A 16,635-nucleotide genomic window follows, 5' to 3' on the forward strand; every position below is an offset into this window, starting at 1 on the left:
AAAGTTTCACTGGCAATTTGTCAATTTTATAATCACACATTAGTAAAAAAGAAAGACCCCCAAGTCGGTCAAAAATTAAATTAGGAATAAAATTCCACAAAGAAGGTTTTTTTAAACAAAATTTTAACCAATTAATTTTGAGGGTATTAGTATGCTCAATATTGTATTGAGATGATGTTCTAACCTGTGTAGTAGTAGTACTGATAAATAGTAATAAGTAATTATTGATGAATAATTATTTACATAAATGTGATGCTTAAGTTATCCTAGTTTCTCTCTACATACATGCAAAATAGTTAATTTTACAACATTTTAAATCACATGATTTTAAACCTAAATTTAATGGATTAATAGCATGTGGTCACCGCAAGTATTATAATTTTTTTTTATGCGTGTATACAGAACATTTTAAAATTAAGCCATTTTATTTTATTCAGGACATATTTGCTGTTGAGTGGAAGCAAAAATGAGTCAAGTAATTGTCTCTGTAATTTTAATCCTAAAGCTACAATAAGATATGGTCTGTAAACAACTTAACATACCAGTACACATTCAAGGGAAAATGCAAAAATAATAACAGCATCAAGAAAAGAAATCTTGTCAGATGTCCAAAAAAAAGAAAGAAAAAAAATGCTTAAAGATATTTTGTCTGGTAAGAGTTCCTTCTTTAATGGCTCATTTTTCCACAGTGATCTGTACATAAGGTTCCTCTTAATTTGCTGTTCAGTGTCTGCAGGAAATGTACACACATAAAAAAAGAAAATAAAAAAACTGAATTTAAGTTTAAAATACAAACTGATCACATCACTGATCAACTCTCTTCTAGTGCGCATGCATATATGACGTCACCCAAACACACCACCGCGCATGCGCGTAACAGCGTCCAGTACGTGTTGGATCTGATCCAGCTACATCATCGTGCTACAGGCTGCAGAGAGGACTTCTTGAGAGTAGTCGAGTGCAGGCGGAGAGGAGCTGCAAATGGACATGTGAAGTCGGACACTTTCTGGTTCCCGTAGTGACCGCTCACGTGGTGTTTGCATACTTTACCACAGCTGAAGTGAAATAAATTCAATATTTGCCAAATAATACACAAATGTTTCAGAGACATTTTCATTCAATACTTTATGTACTGCTTCATACAGCGTCTGTTTGAACAAGAATCAAGTTCAACATAAGCTTCTATCAATGAAGTGAAGTCTACGTTTTTTAATCAGTTTAAATTTGATAAACATGACACAACATAACATCGCAACTACATGAAAAGACTGTTTACTGTTATAAAAAACTGATTTGTGAGCTTTAGAGGAACTAAAGGTGTTCGAATAAACACGAAACACACGTGATCGTTGTCATGCGGTGAATCCGGCCAATCGTGGAACAGCTGTGTCGTCATCAGAGCTCGTGCAGCCGCTCTTGAGAAGCTGCGCTGGCTGAGTTCTCCGGCTACTCTCGAATCGCTCTCGCGGTACTTTGATGGCATATGTCACAGTCACATGGCGTCGGCACTTTATCAAGTCGGAAAAAATTTCTAACCGGCATGCACTGCTTCAAGTCAGCCGCCGATCGGTCTGCGCAGAGCTGCATGAAGTCGAACAAGCCTTGTGTGAAGTTGGCCCCGTCCCCTCCCCTCCCACCCTGTCAATCACTGTGTGAAGTTGGCCCCGCCCCCTCCCACCCTGTCAATCACTGTGTGAAGTTGGCCCCGCCCCCTCCCACCCTGTCAATCACTGTGTGAAGTTGGCCCCCCCGGTGACGTCATCGTCTATAAGTCCTCCTGGGAAGTCGTGATTACGACGGCAGTGCGTTCAAGTCACTTTCGTCAGAATAAGATGGCGGTGTACTTTCTCTTAATTAATTACATATAAATACAGCAAGGTTCTTGAACTAGTTCTAGAAAATGAAGAACAAGGAAATGTGCATCCGGTGTACTTTGTTTTTTTATATTTTTCATTAATTTATGAAGCCACTGCAAACTTAAAATATGTTAAAATATGTATTCAATTTACATATTAAAACTAGTGTATGAAATGGCAAATGTAAATAATATAATTGAATTTTAATTTTAATTTTGCACCAAACGTTGCACAAATGTAATGGAAAACGTAAATTTAAATACAGAAATGCATTGCCATTTTACAGATTACATTTCAAATTGAATATTGCTACCCATAAGCTTCCATAGAACGCGAAACAATGATGATGATGCATAATAACAGAACGTAGGTGCCAACGTTGTGGATACACTTACCCAAAACATTTCACAATACATATTGTTTCAAAGCAGTTTTACAGAAAATGCAACTCTACATTACAATTTAGAGTGATGTTATCAGAGGTGACTGTGTGCAAGTTATGTATTTCAGAAATGTACATACACAAATCACACAGTTAGCTAATAATGTATTCATTTTATTTAATTTATAACTGGCACTTATTTGGAAAAAAATTGTTGAATGGCAAATAAATAAATGACGGACTTTTATTATGTAAGCTTTATTTTACACCTCAACCGACAAGGGAATTTATAGTAATATTTATAGTGTTAATATTCATTTGCGAGTCCACAAACTCATTCTCTTAAATGGCTTGGGTCTGCAGAGCATTCACAGCGTACAGTATACGGACTGAATGCCCCTGACCTGAAGCTTTTATATCAAGACCATTTTCATGTGTATCACTTATTTCTATTATTTGCGTTGCCTTATAACTTCATGCTTGCAGTTTAACACATAAGTGTTTATTACCACAACAGTAAATAAGTGTCTTTAGAAATGTTATAATATATATTATAATGAAAAAGACTAATACAATTGTCTCTTCATATTAAATGGATAACAATATATGTCTGGACACTTGAAAAATGTGTAATAATGGGGTCTATAAAACTTAAACATTTAATGATTTATAAGCATTTCACATATTTCTACACTAATTATACAAAACTATTCTGCCAGTGCACCATACTGTACAAATGAACTAGATCAATGTTCATTCTTGTCTGAAACTTTGGAGGAGACAAATATGAAACCACCAGTATGAAGGGCCGTATAGGAAACAATTATTGAAAAGCCTCAACACTAGTGAAACAAAAAACATTGATCAACCTTGGTGAAATTCATTCATACACATTACTGAAATAAGAAGAGATTTCGGTAGTTGATGATGGCTAATTTCCCTTGAAAAGGAAGTTGTGTGTCCGCACTTCTGTTTAATTTGGCGCGTCTCACAAACTCTTTTAAGCAATGTCGGTTAGTTATAACGAGTTGTATGGGAAGCCAAACACACCAACAGTGGGACGAAACGGAGCGGTGTTACAGAGCTCGTGCCGTGCTGACATCATCGGTGCGGCTCAATGGACCGAGCTGTGTGACCGACTCGACATCGCAGGGAGGACGTGTTTGCTAGCGAAACCGAATGGACAGAGCAAACTAATCTCACCAGCGCGGCGCTGACCATGTTACTTTATTCATTACTGCTCCGCAGAAGTTCAGGTGTTTTCCCTGCATATAAGATAATGAAGATCAGCATGAAGTTATTACATTTCTTTTGCTTATTATCTTTCATATTAGTACATTAGTAGTGTTTTAAAAGCTACTTTGAATTTATTTATTTTTGTAGCCACGGAAAGAGCCGTTCAAAGCAGAAACTTCAACGATTAAGGACTGTGCAGTGCCGGGGGAACTATAGGATCAGATTATTGTTATTACATTATTAAATAATAATAATTTAATAATTACAGATTATTAAAATTATTTAACATAATGAATATAATGAAATACTCACTAAATTGAAAGGATATATTTTAAAAAGAATGTAAAAATGAACACTAATACCAGATCATGAGATTAGACATTTGTGTACACCTGTGATTTCTGTGCTGAGATTTAGTGTTTACAGAACATTTTACAAGCTAATTTTAGTCCTAAAATTCTTACTGAGGACAAAGACATGTGTGACAATCAGAGAGACAATCTTACATCAGTGTCTTCAGTTTACAGTGAGGATCCTCCAGTACAGCAGAGAGCAGATGAACTGAATCTCCTAAATTATTCACAGACAGATCCAGATGTCTCAGGTGTGAGGGGTTTGATCTCAGAGCTGAAGCCAGAGCAGAACAACCTTCATCTGTGATTCCACAATCCCTCAACCTGTAGAGAACAATGACACACTCTTCACTCTCTCAGTTCAGATCAACACGTACAAGCCACAATTCTACACAGACTATTAAATATGTCTAAATTTCAATTGGAGATTTATCAGTCATAAAAAAAATAAAGAAATTCAAAAAGCTTTCAACACATGTTCTTCATAAATCCAACAGTTCTAAATGAGCTCAAACACAACTACACCTCTTCTCTGTGACAGACTCATTGTGAAGATGAAAGCACACAAGAGTATGGTAGGTTAACTACTGACTATAAGTAACTTTGTAACTACATGCCAACTTATTCTAACCCTAACCCTACCAGTCTACTAATAAATCTATTAACACTCCAATGGGAGTTAGTAGACATGTGCAACTGTACTGATAGTCAACAGAATGTGTTCAAGGGACCATTAAAATAAAGTGAAACCAATATGGTCTAACCTAAACTGATAATTATGACAACACTGTTGCTGACAGTGAACATACCATGAGGTTTTACTGGATATGCAGTGATTGTTTCTGTCTTCCTAATGCTACCTTCTGCCTCTCTGTTTTGCTCTTGCACACAATCTACTTCATGCCTTCTGTCCTCTGATTGATAGTTTATACTTTTTTTTTTTTATCAAATAAAGTATTTTTTGCTGAGAAATGATTTATGAATGATTCATGATTTTTATAAATTAATCTAAGAAACATTTACTGGACTGAAGCAACTGGGTTTATTGATTATTCACCATTTGTTAATGTTAAAAATTTAATTCTTTTGACATTTTTTCATGTTAATATAAATGTCAAATATGACACAACAGGCTTTTGGGGAACATTTTCCATCTCTTAATTATTATTGATTTGCATTGAATAGCATATATGTGTCAGGCAGTGTTGGGAAAGTTCACTTTCTACATGAACTAGTTCAAAGTTCAGTTAACACATTTTTAAATGAACTAGTTCAGTTCATAGTTCAAACTTCAAAATTTTGAACTAAAGTTCACAGTTCCAAAAAATGAACTAGTTCAGTTCTTTTTTTCCATATGTTGCTGCAAACTATTATTTTTCAAAATTATTGCCACAGCCCATATAAAACCACAGACAGCAATTATGTTATCAGTTTTAACACTGAAACTATGCGTCAGATTTCATCTTCATATCCAATTTTAAAATCCTTATCCAACCAGGGTTTACATAGCATTGAGGGTAGGGTTGCCAACTAAACAAATGCGGGACAATCGTGCATGGTTCTTTACAGGAAAATGAGGGACACTCAAAATATTTGTAGGCTATAGGCTAGGCCAACATAACACAGTAGGCCTATATGTCATTTCAGGTTCGTATGTGTTTAAAAGGTTTTCAGACAACACATTTGTTTTGATTAAAGTCATATTACACACAAAACATAGTTCAAAATAATAGCATTTATCTGAAATAGAAAGCTTTTGTAATTATACACTACTTTTAAAGAAATGAATAGCCTACTTTTATTCAGCAAGTACATTTATAATGCTACGTTTTTTTTTATTTCGGATAAATTTACTTTGAACCTTTTATTCATCAAAGAATCCTGATTTTTTTTCTTTCTTTTTTTTTACATTAATAATAATCAGAAATGTTTCTTGGTCAGCAAATCACATCAGTATATTATTCCCTCAGGATGATTTGATGCTTTCTTGCGTGGCTGGATGTATGTTGGACTCACAATAATCACGTTGTTTGAATTCGTTAAAACTGATTTGCCAAAATCAAAACCCAGTCGGACAGTGAAAGGGATTTGCCGTTAGCGCAAGTCCGGATCGAAGCGACCAGACAGCGGAGGATTCTGTGCGCAAATCAAACAATGATTTGTCCCAAAATAATAATTAATTCTCAATTTAGAGTTTGTTATTCGTATGGTCTGATCTCTGGGTCTGATGCGCGTGAGTGTGGACTGTGATTGGATGATGACCGGTGTCGTGATCAAGTGTTGCTGTTGTATCAGATTCAGTCATACATCAGTGGTTAGATCAGCGTCAATAAACGGGACAACGGAGGTTCCGAACGGGACAAATACATTTCTATAGAAATCTTGCACCCTTTTGAACGAAGTTAAACTGAGAGAGCGTGCCGTTCACAGACACCAGAATGAACGAGTTCACAGTAACATTCATCAGGCAGTAACAGAGTATGTTCAGTTCACGTTCGCCCAAAATATGAACGAGTTCATGAAATGAAAGCTTTAGCATTAAGTTCTGCCAGGAAGACTTAATTGTTACGTCACTCTACCTTTTCATCTATCCAATCACATTCCAACACTTGTGGTATTTTTGAGTTCGCAGATGCTGACGCTTCAATTCACCACCATCCTCCCCACCTCCTCCAAATTGAATCCTTCCCTCCATCCTCCTCACCACCACCACCAGGATGGTCCCTTCCATACCTCACGGGGGTCGGCTGCGCCCCTGCCTTGATCTTCAGGCAGGTTATGCAGAGTCCGGACCCTCAGATTGCGAGCTACGGACAAAGAACTTTATTGCTTGCTGGGTTGCTAATAAATGGATAATTGTCACAGTATTTATTCTCCCGAGTCTTTCTGGTAGAACTATCGTTCAATGAACGCGTTCAGGCACAACACTGGTGTCAGGGTTTTAGACTTATGTTTGGCCACATAGATTATATATGTTCATTGTGTCTCTTGTTGGTTTTCAGTCTCTGTCATTATGTCTCCTGTGCCTTGTTTCCTGTTTGTGTATTTAAGTCACCCTTCTCCTGAGTACTTTGCTCAGTGTTTCCAGTGCCATGACCAAGTCTAGGTCATTCTCTTGCTGTGCCTCTTTTGGAGTTATCTAAATCTAATTTGTGTACCTGGTATGGTTCCTTTGTTTTGTTTAATTGACTTTTGCTCTTTGAATTTTTGGAGTACTCACAGATCTTTTTGTGAACTTTTTTTCATATTCCTTCTGGATTTACTTTGTGGACTTTTTGGATTTACTTTTTAGAACTGTTATCAAACTATTTGTGGAAGTTTTTTGGAGTTTACTTTTTGGCTTTATCCTAGGAAAGTTTGGACATTCCTTTTCATCAAATACAAGATTTGAAGATATTTCCCAGAACTGTCATCTGGTTTTCTGCATTTGGGTTCACCTTTTGACTGTGTTCAAGTTTTCACACTAGTCCTAACCCTGTGTTTCTGACAGTATGAGCCATAAAAGCGATGTATAAATATGATACTCAACAAAAAAACACACATGCATGCATATACAAGTTAGCATCTGTTTTTTGTTGAGTATCACATTACACACACACACGGCTTTTATGGATCATATATGCAATTTTTAACATAAAAAAATGGTTTATTAATAATCAATAAACCCCAGTTGCTTCAGTCTAATAAATGTTTCTTACATTTACATTTATAAAAATAAAAACTTTCTGAGCAAAAGGACTTTACTTGAATTTTGTTTTTGTTTTTTAAGTATAAACTATCAATCAGAGGACAGAAGGCATGAAGAAGACTGTGTACACGATGTTTCTCAGCAAAGTTTTGGTCATATTGATCATTCATAGGCCCTAGAAATTTGCATATTAAATATGATACAGTAGGCTAATATATTCATAAACAGGCATTGTTCGACCGAATTTTACAAAGAATGTTTAAAGTTATGAGAGAATACATGTTTTAAAATTGTTATTAAAATGTTGTAACACGCATTGCCAAACAAACATTCTTTTTTCCAATTAATTTAAACTCCCAAAGGGGAAACGTACCCTGGGAGATACAAACATTTACAGGCAGATTATGGAAAATGTAAAAATTAAATCCATAAAATTTCAACATAAATATAATAAGCTAACACTTAACAACAACTATTTAACACATGTATCACTGAAGGCGGTTTAGTTTGAGATCTTTCACTTTTGAAAAAGTATTAAATCTCATGATAAAAACACAGGCGAAGAAGAAGCAGAAACATGCGATATCATATGTGACCCGTGCTGGCAAAATGAGTCAGAATGCGTACAGGCTGATTCTGAGCTACAGGCAAAATGGTCGAATTTGAGGTGTTCACAAAAATGAGTTCATTAAGCCCTCATCTAGTGATCCCAAGGGTCAAAATACCAATTAAACATTTTAAAAAGTATCTTTATTTGTATGTTTTCCTTTGTCCATGAAAAATTCAGTTTTCTCTGCTCGCTTCTCGACGACTGTGCTTTCCCTCAGCACAAGTTTGGTGTTGTTTTAAAACGTAGCAATCCAACTTTGTGAATATTAATAGCGAATTATCGATGGCATCGAGTCTGAATTATCGAGTCTGAACCAATGAAATGTGATTTTCAAACTCATACTGATTTAAACAAAATGATTTTACTCACATTGACTGACACATCCGAAGCGTACCTCAAAGACGCCTCAGACAGCGCGTGATCCCGATAAACTCTTATACCTACACAGAATTACAGTGTTTCAAAATATCTGTCTTGGCGAGTATTCAAGCAAACATTATCTGCTATGTCTTAAGTGAACATTTGGTTAACTGTTGGGGAAAAACATCTGATGTGTAACATTATATTAGACCTGTGCAGTACAGTAGGTCTGAATATATAGGCTGTATTTTTCATTAATTTTAATCAAACAATTGTGGTACCATGGGGGAAAAAAGTTGAATATATATTGTTCCTATAAATATTTGGTTTTGACTCGGTGGTGTGTGCCAAATTTGGTGTTATTACCAGAGATTTTAAGGTATGGTTGGTAGATGATTTTGTTTTGGAACCTTCAGAAAACTTTAACTCGATTTTTCTCAAAATTGACTTTGACTATTAAAGTCAAACAGGTGTAGCTCAGTCATGAACATTTGCTCATTGCGACTCATTTTGCCAGAACGGGTCACGTATGTAAGCAGACGCATTGATATGTAAAATCAAAACTGCCTAATGTTACTTAATGAAATGTCGACGCAGGACGAGGTATAGGACTGTGAAGCTTTGGGGGTGTTGTTGAACTTGATCTACTCCATCTATGTTTTGATCAGCGTTCTGAATCCAATCCAGACGTAGTCTAAATATCTAATATCTAAAAATTCTTAAATCAAGATACATAAGCAATTTTTCGGTATACAAGACTTAACATTTTAAGTTATTTTGCTTCTCAAGTAAATTTATCTTCAATTAAGCATACAAAAAACAAAACAAAACAAAACAAAAATACTGAGAAAGAAATTTATTTTCTGCAGTGTAGCCCTAAAATTTACATCAGAGCATTTAGTCCAGGGTTCCTCAAATCCGGTTTTGAAGTGCCGCTGTCCTGCAGAGTTTCTCCAACCCTAATTAAAGACGCCTGAACAAGCTAATCCATGTCTTCAGAGTTACAGGAAGGAGAGTTTTATCAGGGTTTGAGCTAAACTCAGTAAGGCAGCGGCCCTCCAGTGCCAGATTTGTGGAACCCTGATTTAGTCTTACAGAAGACAATAACATGTCTGACTATGATATACCGTAGATGATCTTACCAGAGTTTCTCCAGTTTACAGTCAGGCTCCTTCAGTACAACAGAGAGAAGCTTCACACCCGGATGTCGTAGGTTTCTATTATTCAGATCCAGTTCTCTCAGTTGTGAGGGGTTTGATATCAGAACTGAAGTCAGAGCAGCAGAATCTTTCTCTGTGACTCCACAATCACTCAAACTGTAGAGAGATGAAAATCATACTTGGTAAACACTACTGAACTGAAAACAAAAAGCAATAGAAAATTGAGAAAAAATAGACAATTTGTAGATGGAGTAAAGAAAACACTGCACTTGGTCACCAATGGATGGCATTGTCTCAAAATTACTCAGGAACCTTGAGGTAATGGTGTCACAGATTACAATTGGAGAGAGTTAAGTGTGAATAAAAGACAAATGGGACATGGTATGGACTCAGGATAACAAACTCTCAGTGTGCAAAAGAACAAGATTCTGAACAGACACGACATATACAACATAAATTAAACCAACTAACTCCACGCTTTGCTCTAAATGTAAGACTGCATTATTGGGCTAGAATTCTTGGCCTCCCTTGCAGGTGAATAACCAATAAACATGCTATATTAATTTTTAATTTTTTGTCTGTTGTTGCCAGTACTTTATATTACTGGATCAGTGATAACTCTCTTTGTCTAGCGTGTAATGAAGACAAATTATTCCCCTGAAATTATTCCCATGACATGAATTTTACTACCATCAACTGATATCTCAACCACGATAGCCTTTTTTAAATAATATTTTGTGCTTTATTATGTCATATTATACATGCTTTATTATATATATTATGATGTCATATTTATAGATTTTGACCTTTGCCTTTTTAGTCCAGTCTTTGGCTCTATCCAGTTGATGTTGTTTACCTCTATTATAAGAGTTGGGCTTTGTTAGTCTGTTTAAAATGTAATACTTAAAATGTTAATGAAAACCTTATCTAAGTTGTCAAGTTTCATTGTCAAATTTGCAACAATAAATAATTAACTTTTAACGTGGATCAAATCCATATCAATGGTTTAAGTACTAATTCATTTGTAACATTAAACTGGTTTGTTTTAAATGAATCCTCATGTTGAAGACATTGGCTGTCAGGTGCTTTAACACAAGTTTGAGTCAGCTTGTATTGTTTCCCAATCACATCTCCCCGTCATTATTCCCATCAATAAAATAGATGAATTCAGATAAAAAAATCAGAAAAACAATAAAATCAAGTATGCTGCCATATTGCTCCTATTACTGATACAATAAATGTTCGTATGTTTCTTAGATTTATTAGCTTTTGATTTTCTTTTGTTTTAACAGTAAAGTGATAGTTTTCACTGATACTTACTGAACTTTAATCACGGGCAGCAGCTTCTGAAGAACCTTCAGTTTTCAGCTTTATTGTTTTCTCCAACAAATGTATTAATATCAAACTTCTCCAGACTCTTCTCTGATGTCAACAACACAAAAACTACAGCTGACCACTGAGATGAAGAGAGTCTGGCTTCACTTATTGTTCCAGATTTCAGATACTGTTGTATTTCCTCCACTAGTGACTGGTCACCCAGTTCATTCAGACAGTGGAACAGATTGATGGATTTCTCTGGAGAGTCAATGGTCCTGATCTTCTTCTTGATGTACTCAACTGTTTTCTCATTGCTGTCAGACCTTCTTCTTCTCAGTGTCATTAGTCCCTGAAGGAGAACCTGGTGAGACTCCACTGACAAACCCAGAAGGAAGCGCAGGAAAAGGTCCAGATGCCCATTTTTACTCTGTAGAGTCTCATTCACGGCTCTCTCATGGAGCTCAGAAAATGAAACATATTCTGATAAATTGAGTTTAAACCAGTCCTTAAACATAAACAACACACCTGTTATAGAGACTATGTCGAATACATTTCTGTTGTTGTTTGTGAAGCAGAGGTGCACATATAAAGCTGCTAGATGTTCCTGAACACTCAGGTGAACAAAGCAGAAGACTTTCGCCTGATACAGGCCTGACTCCTCTCTGAAGATCTGAGTGCACAATCCTGAGTACACTGATGCTTCTGTCACATCAATGCCACACTCTCTCAGGTCTTTCTCATAGAAGATCACATTGCCTTTCACAAGCTGCTGAAAAGCCACTTTCCCCAGTTTGAGGATCATGTCTTCATCTGTCAGGTTCTTCTCATAGTCCTTCTCATGTTTTATGTTGGACTGAAGGATCAGGAAGTGTGTGTACATCTGAGTGAGAGTCTTGGGAATCTCTCCACTCTCTACTTCACTCAACATCTTCTCTAGAACAGTGGCTGAGATCCAGCAGAACACTGGGATGTGGCACATGATGTAGAGGCTCCTTGATGACTTCAGGTGTGAGATGATTGTATTGGCCAGACTCTGATCACTGATTCTCTTCCTGAAGTATTCCTCCTTCTGTGGCTCATTGAAGCCTCGTACCTCTGTCACTCGATGGACACACTCAGAGGGGACGAGATCGGCTGCTGCTGGTCTAGAGGTGATCCAGATCAGAGCAGAGGGAAGCAGATTCCCCGCAATGAGGTTCGTCAGCAGTACGTCCACTGATTTCTTTTTGTTTACATCTCGTAGAGTCTCATTCCTTTGAAAATGTAAGGGAAGACGACACTCATCCAGACCATCAAAGATGAACAACACTTTATATTTGTCACTGGATATTTCCATTTCTTTTGTTTCAGGGAAAAACACATGATGAACTTCTGCACAGAGACTGTTTTTCCAATGCCAGCGACTCCCTTTGTCAGCACAGTTGTGATGGGTTTGTTTTGTCCAGGTAAAGGTTTAAAGATGTCATTGCATTTGATGGGTTTGTCCTCTGTTGCTGCTCTCCTGGATTGTGTCTCAATCTGTCTCACCTCATGTTCATTACAGATCTCTCCACTGTCACCCTCTGTGATGTAGAGCTCTGTGTAGATCTCATTCAGGAGTGTTGGGTTTCCCTGCTTTGCTGTTCCCTCATTCAGACACTTAAACTTCTTCATCAGATTTGATCTAAATGTGTTGAGGACTTCATGGCTGTAAAATTTAAATAACATGGTATTACATAAGTTAAATATATAGAGTAAAATGTTGTATTTGTTTACCTGTTTGTTTACTTTACCTGACACCAGCATCCCTGCTTTCATTAAAGTCCTGTAGTTGATTCATAGATTGGTCATTCTTCTTACAGGCGGGTTTTGTTACTGCTGATCTTTGTGGTGGGATTGACCTTAAACATCATGAAGAGAATCAAGAATCAGACACTGTGATATTGGTGGATTTGTTTTATATTACCTTAATAATTCACTGTCACCCTCCTAAAACAGATAATAAGTAAATGCACTTATTAATAAATCAACTGCTCAAGGCCACCACTGTAATAATACTAAAAACAAAAACTATATAAAAAAAACGTTTGTCAAGACAAACTTTGTGTTAGCTTGAGAAAGCTTTTTATATATTGTAAATATTATATTAAAATAATTTATTATTGATTGATTGCTTATAATTTAACATCATGTCAGTTGTCAGAGCTATTTTAATGGTGAGAATAAAAGTAGCAAAATATAAAAAGAGAAATAAACTAAAAACTAAATTTACAAAAGTTTTTAAACTAATTCAGCCTCACTTAATAAAAAAAAAATCTATTAATACGAATCAACAGAATAAAAACAGAGTCCTAGAGGAGTTAAAACCATCGCATTCCGTTAAAATATGCTTTAAAGATAGTGGACTCTGTCATAAGAGGCATAAAGGAGGATCTTCAACTGATAACAAAACCTTGTGCCTATTTGGCAATATGTGCAGATGATTTGGTCCCAGTGATTATCAGAGTAGAAACAATGTTTTCTATCAACAACAGGATTAATTTCATAAAGTTTAAAGGTCATATGATGCGATTTCTTGTTTTCCTTTTTCTTTAGTGTGTTATGTAGCTGTTAGTGCAAGTAGAAGATCTGCAGAGTTACAAAGCTCAAAGTGTAAAACCTTAAGAGATATTCTTTATAAAAGTTATAAAGGCTCAGCCACGCCTTCCTAAAACTCTTCTTTCAAACACGCCCCAACAAATCTAGGTCAGAGAGTGGGGGCAGAGTTTCATAAATAAATGTATACGCAAAGAAAGAAAGCGTAACTTTTGTTCTCGCTGTATTATTGTTGCCGCCAGCGCCGCCATGTTGTAGAGACGCTGTGTTTTTCGCTGCAAAAGCCAAACTAAATGAGTTTGGCCTTCCAAAAGAGGACACAATTAGAAAACAATGCTTAAACTTTATTTACAACTGTTCCAGAACAGTACAACTAAAATATTCGACTGTGTGATGCGCAATTTTCAGAGGACTGTTTCAAGACCCTGCGAGAGTACAAGGCAGGCTGTGCACAAAGCTGATTCTAAAAAGTGGGGCAATTCCATATTTGCTTGTGCATTCTGGCGCTTCTGACTCACACACGTATGTTTTTTTTTATATTTTAAGAATTTGCTACTGACTATTCAAAAATCTCTTTCATTCAAATATTTAAATGTCTTTAAGAAATGTTATAGCCTACCTGAGATCAGTCTGTGTATCATCATTCTTAAAATGTACTGGATGACCCATAGACCCGTTACTCCTCAAAGACACACAGCTGGGCGCTGGTTCTGATCTCTCCTGCTGAACTGAACTATAACAGAACAGATTTAATTAGTTTTTGATGATAATCATCATATGCAAGATCTTCATACTGTTTGGATGAAAAGCACTTGAGGAGGGTTTAGACATTGTTTTCAAGAAATTCATTTAAAACAGACATCTCTTTTATTATGGGCCTATACAAGGTTATTTCATTTGGAAATATGTTCAGATGATATGGTCCCATGAATTGTCTGAGTAGAAACAATGTCGTAACTTTTGTTCTCGCTGTATTATTGTTGCCGCCAGCGCCGCCATGCAAAGATGATCGCTCATCTTGGACATCTGCATTTTCCGGATCAGAATCGGGCTCGAATTGATAAGGTAGTTCTGACATGATCACATGCCTTTATTGCTTCTGGAGCTGATGTTCCAAATATGGTAAGGGGCGAGACATTTCCGTCACACGCTTGAAGGGGTGGTTGATTATGATTTCACTTTTTTAACTTTAGTTAGTGTGTAATGTTGAAGACAAAGTCCTTAAAAAATGCTAATCAATGAATAGAAGATAACACATAAGCTACCTAAATTCATCAACTAGCCATTCAGAAATGTACTGTTGCATTCTACATGTTGTCACTTCTTGAGTCTCTCCATTATTGTCTGACTCTGGTTTGTACTCTGTATATTGACTCTGTATATTTACTGTACCAAACACCACTTTCAATACACAATAGTCACCATACTTTATTAAACAACACTTTATTGGAGGACAAAGCATAAAGTTGATAAAGTAGCATAAAGAAAAATGAGATTCAAGATAAATAAAAATGTGTCTTCAAAAATACGTTAACATCATTATGAATCCATTCACAGCTGCTGAAGCCACAAAACGAGTGCCAGAGAATCATATTCAGTCACCTACAGAAAACAGATTTGATATTGTGTTGGAAAATAATGATTCATTATCACAGCTAAACTGGTTTCTTGCTCTTCCCTGTACGTCTCTATCATGTTTGTGTTCTTCTTCCTCGTCTAAACAGTTTGTTCAGTTGAAGAACAGAAGATGTGATCACTGATGTGGTGTAGCTTTTTCTCAACCAGAGGAAGAAGTCTCAACATCCCATTGTCAGGCGTTCTCCAGTGCTGGTCTGAAAGTAAAACAAAAAACACAAACCATTCAAATGAAGTTGTTTAATGGACAGTCGGGTCAGCTTATGTTCTGTGTTATTTAAAGCAGTGATGGTTTACTCTGGCCCTCAGCGTCCACTGTCCTGCAGATTTAGCTCCAACCTCAAACCCTCCTGCCTATTGTCTATAAGTAAACCTGAAGACTTTGGTTCAAATTTTCAGATGTGCTCGATTAGGGTTGGAGGTTAACTCTTAATTAACCTCAAAAAGTAGAATGCAAAGGGCCAGAGTTGCCTGTTCCTTACATAAATTTACAAAGCAGCAGTCAGTACATTATATAATATACACATTGAAGTATTATATATATATAATATTGCAGCACATAATATAAGCGAAGTACTGAACAAAAACAGTTATATCAACAGCAACCTATTTTAAAAGACTTTTAAGAAAGGCATGGTCTCTTTTGAGCCTTTGCCAGTGATGCTTGATTTCTTTCCAGACAACATACTCTTCTGTGAATTGTTTCAAGAGCTTCACTTGGTCAAAAACCAAGTGATAACCTGTACAATGTAAAGTTGTCAACATCACAGTAAATTGACCGGTGTTGATTTTCCAGTGTTACAATAAAGTGTTAAAATAAAGTGTTGAATCAACACTAAACAGATTGGGTTTAACACCAGAAGTGTCCGTTTTAAATAAGAGTTGGTGTCATTTTGCGTTGTTGCAAACATAACTCTCTTTTAGAGTTAACCAAGCCACACCTCCGTTTACGTGCAACCGTCGTTTTGACTGAACCAGAGTCCAGACCACATGCGAACGCCATTTTACTTGTGGAAGAGTCAAGCGTGGGGTAAGTCTAATACTTTAACTTGATAGTAATACAGATAAATCAGACTGTAAATTGATTTCAATGTATACAGTTTATTAGTTTAATCTATTATTCGATCACAAATCACTGTAATAATGAATAATTAACATTAGACAGCCAACGAGCTCTGACGTCTGATTTTTGTATTTAGATTTTTGCCAATGTCATGCCACTTTATAAATGATGTAAAGGTAGTAAAGCCTCGATTAAGCTTAGTTTTGTCTATCATCACGTCTCGCGCACTGTAATTGTTTTTATGCACGTTCACAGGCATTTTCTTTCTGAGCACACTCGACAAAGCCTAAAGTTTTGCTAGTGTTAGTGTAGTATTTGTTAGTGTTCGCTCTAACACTGTGTGGAACACTCGTCGTGAAATATAGGTAACGTTAGAAATAAGGCACAGCTCTTCACTCATC

General features: G+C 36.3%; 2 protein-coding genes across 2 annotated transcripts; both read right to left on the reverse strand.

Annotated features, from left to right (window-relative positions):
• Positions 1 to 3,300: 3,300 nt before the first annotated feature.
• On the reverse strand, positions 3,301 to 9,935 carry LOC309508810 (ribonuclease inhibitor-like; the record flags this gene model as incomplete). Its single annotated transcript, XM_082183280.1, has 3 exons — positions 3,301 to 4,151; positions 9,628 to 9,801; positions 9,910 to 9,935. 3 exons carry the CDS (start codon positions 9,933 to 9,935, stop codon positions 3,977 to 3,979), a joined length of 375 nt encoding a protein of 124 aa, XP_082039406.1. The 3' UTR covers positions 3,301 to 3,976.
• Positions 9,337 to 14,174, reverse strand: LOC309509388 (NLR family CARD domain-containing protein 3-like). Its single transcript, XM_082184035.1, has 4 exons — positions 14,156 to 14,174; positions 12,735 to 12,842; positions 10,966 to 12,649; positions 9,337 to 9,801 (listed from the first exon to the last, which is right to left on the reverse strand). Exon 3 carries the CDS (start codon positions 12,296 to 12,298, stop codon positions 11,003 to 11,005), a length of 1,296 nt encoding a protein of 431 aa, XP_082040161.1. The 5' UTR covers positions 12,299 to 12,649; positions 12,735 to 12,842; positions 14,156 to 14,174; the 3' UTR covers positions 9,337 to 9,801; positions 10,966 to 11,002.
• Between the last annotated feature and the right edge of the window lie 2,461 nt (positions 14,175 to 16,635).

Source organism: Leuciscus leuciscus (genome assembly GCF_965113295.1).
Source record: "Leuciscus leuciscus genome assembly, chromosome: 11".
NCBI lineage: Eukaryota > Metazoa > Chordata > Actinopteri > Cypriniformes > Leuciscidae > Leuciscus > Leuciscus leuciscus.

Coding starts and splice junctions, on each gene's coding strand:
- LOC309509388 (XM_082184035.1), bottom strand. CDS start 12,298: ATGGAAATATCCAGTGACAAATATAAAGTGTTGTTCATCTTTGATGGT.